The sequence below is a fragment of the Atta cephalotes genome (assembly GCF_000143395.1).
Source record: "Atta cephalotes unplaced genomic scaffold scaffold00041, whole genome shotgun sequence".
NCBI classification, from domain to species: domain Eukaryota; kingdom Metazoa; phylum Arthropoda; class Insecta; order Hymenoptera; family Formicidae; genus Atta; species Atta cephalotes.
The window spans coordinates 1,732,277-1,738,374 of record NW_012130105.1 but is presented as its reverse complement, the minus strand read 5'-3'; the positions used below and the strand labels follow the sequence as shown (position 1 = coordinate 1,738,374).

The following is a 6,098-nucleotide window of genomic DNA, read 5'->3' as shown; positions in this document are numbered from 1 at the left end:
TAAGTTACTCTGTATTAATTTTTAGTTTTGTATATTTTGGTGTAATAATTACTACAGACTAAAACAATACTTAAGTTTAATTAATTATAATATTGTGTATATATATATATATATATATATATACACACATAATATTATCTCGCTAACATCTCTATTTCTTGGAAAGTATCGTCAGAAAATTCGAAACAAAGTGCCTTGAAAGTACTCGCATGAGATGTCGAATTGCAGTCGATCGAGTGTAGATTTCCGCGACAAGGAAGATAGATCGCTAAACCGATCGAAGACACGGCGCACCTGTTTGCTCATGAAGTTTCCTCGCGCGTGCGATCGTCCATTCCCGGATTTGAGTTGGCGTGCAACGTACACCCGTAGGTTAGATTCGGCTGCATTATCCCAACTACGTGATCTACATGTCCAGAAAGCGTGTCTCGCAATCAGTAAATTTTGGCTACGAGACATATCGGCATATGAGCGATATCGGAAACCATCATCGATTCTCCCTTCAACCACGGATTCGCCAAAATGTGCTATTAGATGAAAATTGATTCGTAATCGCTCGCATAAATTCAGCAATTTGCTTACAAATTGTGTCAATGTCATCTACATATTTTATGTTAATTTTTTAACATAAAATTTTTACATAACAATTTTGTTGCATAATATTTATTTACTATTTTCTAACATATTCATTTTGTATTAAATTAACATTTAAACAGATCGCTTTGGGACACATCAAATATATTAAATTTCATACAAATTTTCCAACTATGTACTTTTCTCCAATGCTTAAAAGTAGAAAACTAGAAAAAAGTACATTAAACTGAGTTTATTGAAGTTACTTTACATTGGTATAAATAGACATAAGTTTTTTAAACTAAGAGTTTCGAACGATGTTATCGTGCGTGGCACGATAGTCGCTGTGCGACCATACGTGACTTTCTTTCTTTCCTATCCCGAAGAAAACTTCATATCCTATGACTTACGGTAATGGCGCGTTCTAAGCGAGCGGGCAGGAGCGCGCGGAAAAGCGCCGCTCGCCCGAACATGGTAAAGTGACGGCAAAGTGCTCGTCAAATTATAGGTATGCACTCGGGAAACGTTTACCGCACCGTTGGAGCATACTCGCCGGTACGGTGGTGCGTTATACGCCTGCTCGACACGAATTTTCAGGAGAATCCCTAGGTCTTCACCCAAGGGAAGGTGAGAGAGCGACGGAATGCAAGGAAGGCGGACCACTTTTGCTCCTGGTAATTTCATTATTCTGAGACGGCTCCTACATCGCGAGCATCTCTATATCCTACCTCAGTTCTGGAAATTCAAGTCAATTCGAGCTTTCCGACCAATGGTGTATGAAACGAACCATTCGAAAGGCGAAAGAAAAAACACTTATACTCCTACCTCTGCGCTTCGAGATCGACCCATTAATAATGCACGTTTTAAGTGCAATAGCATTAAGAGACCATTAGTACGCGCCAAACACGTGGAAAGAAAGATTTACATATAGTTATATCAAGTTTGATGAAGCGCGCGCGAAAGAAGTTCGGAGTTGAATCGGATTTCGTTAATCGCAACTTGCGACGAAAGTTTCACGTCTCTTATTATTAGAATCCTGATTTCGTGAGAGAACAATTCTACTTTATTTCCTTTTTTCTTTTAAAGCTGCTACACTGACAGAAAATATCGAAGCAAACGTTTTCTTCGATATTTATTAATTGTGAAAAAATTTATAAGGAATATACATTTCTATGAAATACATCTGATTAATATCTGATTAATTATAAAAAAATAAAGTACATAGCTGGGAAGAAAATTTTATTCCGTCGTATTTAAATAAAGACTTATTTCAGTGAAATAAGTATATTTCTCACAAATAAATTTTTAAGTATCTTTTTCTCAATGTGTACTCTCTAAAATTATTTAAAATTATTTAATATTTAAAACGGAATATAACTTTAAAAAATGAAATCTCACTCTTAAAAATTGATTGAATTAAACCACTCCTTTTCAACACTGGTTCTAGAATTATATTCCACCCCAAAAATTTCCGAGATATTTTTATATAAATAAAATGTAATAAAAAGATGTGAAGGAAAATAATCCTCATTTATCATAAAGCTGGGCGGAGACACCGCACACAAATTGACTCGTTTATCGACGATTCCAGGCCGGGCCAATTTTTGCTACCCCAGATATCAGATCGTAATTCACAACGCAATGTGAAATATTCAACATCCATCATTCACGTCGTATCTGGGCAAATTCGAATTCAAAGATCCTCTAAGCTAGGGTTGCTGACTCTTTGCGGACGTGTAAGCGCGTCGACTGGTATGAATACTCGTCATGTTATCTCTAATACACGCGACGAGCATTCTGCAGGTTATTTTAGATGCACATTCGCCTTCGTACGCGTCGACTATTTAGATTTTACCTAGAATAGAAACGCGCTAAGGACAGACAGACAGACAGACCAGATAACTGGATTGAATTTGGCACACGGATCGGTCTAATTATTTATAAATAGGAGGACTCGTTACATGCGATACGATATGTATTGTTAATTATTATGAATAATATATAAATGCTTCTTATAGCGAATCGAATTTCGGTGTGCTTGTTTTTTAATTTCAATCATCTCTATTGACAAAAATTAATAATATAACAATTGAAATATTTTGTATATCTAGATGTGTATATAAAGATTTTTTATCAATTTAACGCAATATTACATACTCAGAGAAAAATATACAAGATAGTAGCAGCTATACAAGTTTTATATATAGAATGTACATAGTTGAATAAATAATTTTATAGTTTGCAGCTATAAAATAATTTATTTTACCATGTACATTAATTCTATATATGAAACTTGTATAATTATCACACTCTTGTTAAAGTTATAATATTAATTTGTATCAAATTCGATTTGTAATTTTTATAGGTCGCCATTTTTATTAAATATGTCAATAATTTAACTGAAATAATAGAATTGGACAATTCAAGAAATGTATTAAATTTGACTCAAATTTAGTTTATTATTTACAAAGTGCATACGTGTTAATATGAACGTTGTTTACTTTGAAACCAAACACGTAAATGTATTGATTTACATTTTGACGCATGTACAATTGAAATTAACAAATGTTATTCTGAAGGAATTGGTTATCATTGCTTTTTTGATATCCGACGTTAATAATGCCGTTTTGATCCAACATTAATAATCAACTATACTTTTTTCTGAGTGCAATGTAATTATTTAAATGCAAATAAGATATTCGAAACCTTCAAATACAATTTCAGCGAAACATGCATAGCAATTAAATCAAGATTATTTATCATCATCTTACACTGTTAAATTCATCACATTAAATTCTACTTGAGTTATTTTAATTATTTCTATCGGTCGCCACTGCTTCTATTAAATATGCCGTTAATTTAACTAAAACGATGGAATTAAACCATTTAATTCAAGAAATTAACATTAAATTTGACTCAAATTTAGTTTAGTATTTAGTTTATTAAGTGCATACGTATTAATGTGAACATTGTTTACTTTGACTAAACACATGTATTGAAATACATTTTGATGTGCATAGAAGTTAAAATTAACGAAATGTTATTTGACTGGAAGGAATTAGATTGCTATTGCTTTTTTTTACATCCACACTGTTAAATCACTCTATATAGAGACACTATATATAGAGACATATACACTCTATAATTTGACACTCTATAGTGTCAAATTTAATATAATTTAAGTCACCACTGCTCCTATACTCAATAAATCGTTATTTTATACTAAAACAATGAATAAATTTGACACTATATAGAGTGCATTCCATCAATAACTCTCACAATGCTCGCATGTATTATCTCATCCCTGTTTAATATTTGATGACAAAAAGGATCAAATAATATTCGCGAGTGTTGTTAACATTAAGTGGAACGCACCCACAGTGTCAAATCCGTTGTTTTAGTATAAAATGATATATTGAGTAGAAGCAGTGGCGGCTTTATAAATTAGATTAAATTTGACGCTATAGATTTAACAGTATTTATAATGCCATCATATTTTTCTCTGAATGTAATGTAATTTATTAAGGTATTCAAATATAAAACCTTTAACAATCAGCGAAACACTGCAATTAAATCAAGATTATTTATCATTTCACATAGTTAAATTTACAATGTCAAATTTATACTTCCAACTTGAGTTATTTTTAATTATTTTTATATATCATTAATTTAACTAAAATAGAGTTAAATAATCTAACTCAAGAAAATGTATTAAATTTCATTCAAAAATTTAATTTATTATTTATTAAATAAATGCACATGTTAATGTGGACGTGATTCACTTTAAAAACTAATCACAGAAATTGATTAATTTCTATTTCACAACAAGCACGCAAGAAGTTAAAGGTTATTTAACTGAAGAAATTGAGTGAAATAATATTTCCATCGCCCCTCCTTTGATATCTAGCAATATAAGTCTTACTTTGAATAAAAAGATTTAATGCTTCGATTGCAACACAGCGTGATTCACAGCATGATTTGAAGAAATAAGAACCCGGCACATCATCTTGTTGCTCACGTCACCCATGCATAACATTCGATGCAATCACCTAACCCGTTCTCTATCAATTACCATAGCTTCTAAACTAAACGATCTATTCCAATCTATATCTCATTCGCGGCATCATCGGATATAAATAAATCATGCCCTAAATATTACCATTGACGAATGAGCATCGCTAGGTAGGTGATTTCCGCGAAAGAAGAGAAGACGGTTCCAGTTCCGCGAAACAACGTTGCAACTTTTCAATCACGACCACTTTGTCGATTCATTCTCAATAAACGATGCTTTCGGCCGGGGTACAAACATCGGACAACTCGTACGGCGAAAATGAAAAAGAGGCGAAATACGTTTTCTTCGAAATAACGAACTTTAAATCTCGGCGATTCAAAGTAAACTTAAAACTTCGCAGGGTGAGAAGCACGATATATACGTCGTTTGAGTCCCGGAGTCTCCGTCTTCGGGACACAAAATCAATTTCCAACTTTTTTCTAGCCCGGCTTAACTCAATTTTTGGCGACGCATCGAGTTAACTCTCTCCCTCCGTCGTTGTATACTTTCAAAATGAGATTTTTCGTTCTATATAGGAAAGGACGTATGGAACATTCCGTGGGAGAAAGTCAACAACAAAATTTCCGAATGACGAAGTCACGGGACATCGGGGATACGAGAGAGAGAGAGAGAGAGAGAAAGAGAGAGGAATCGTGGCGTACCTTACGCGGCTCCGGTGCGTAGATTCCAGGTAAAGGCGTCAGCAGATGCAGACCAGCGGGATTCGGGATACCGGAGGCCGGATGTCCCGGCGGAATTGGCAGCGGCACCAGCTTCAAGCCCCAGGGCAGATACCACGGCGCCGTATGATGCATTCTGACTGGTGGGCTCTCTCAACCGACGGATGTATTCGGTCGGGCGAGGATCACGCTCCAGGGTGTGCGATACGACGATGGGGGGAGGGAGGGAGGGGGCGGGTGGGAGCGAGAGACCGGGGAGCGTGTAAACGCCGAACCGACGAGATCCGGATCCAACGCGAGAAAAAGCACACGTTTCACGCGTATGTACGAGTGTTTTTTTCCTCGAGACGTCAGAGGGTGAGAGATGTGAGGGGAGAGACGATCACCTTGACATTTTTCGAGATGGCTGTGGAGTGCTCCAGCACGAATGTTCTTTTCCTCTCTCGATTAGCGCCCGCTTCTCTCCCTCGCGACGGCTTTCCACGCGAACGGAAAGGCGCGTCACACAAGGCTCGAAGGATGCGAGAGACGATTACGCGCGACGATTACCGTCGTCATCGTCGCGCTCAAAAAAAGTGCATCAGGAACAGCGCTGCGCGCGGATCACGTGACGCACACTGTGCGTGCGTGAGTTTTATATACGCACACGTATGAAGAACGAGAGAGGGAACGCTCGCGTATCGTAGATATAACACGTTCGTCTCGCGAGAAGATATCCCTCAGACAACAAAGATCCGTTCGGTGCGAGCGCGCGGCGTCGACTGATCGAGCGTCTACGATGTGAGTGGCGAGCA

The 6,098-nt window shown here is 36.5% G+C and overlaps 1 protein-coding gene across 1 annotated transcript in view; it reads right to left on the bottom strand.

The window, feature by feature from the left end:
- LOC105622210 (RNA pseudouridylate synthase domain-containing protein 2-like) overlaps window positions 1-5,439 on the bottom strand; it is a 129,237-nt gene extending 123,798 nt beyond the window's left edge. The window contains exon 1 of the mRNA XM_012203636.1: window positions 5,287-5,439. Within this exon, the coding sequence (XP_012059026.1) occupies window positions 5,287-5,439 (153 nt within the window). The remainder of the gene's footprint in view (window positions 1-5,286) is intronic.
- Between the last annotated feature and the right edge of the window lie 659 nt (window positions 5,440-6,098).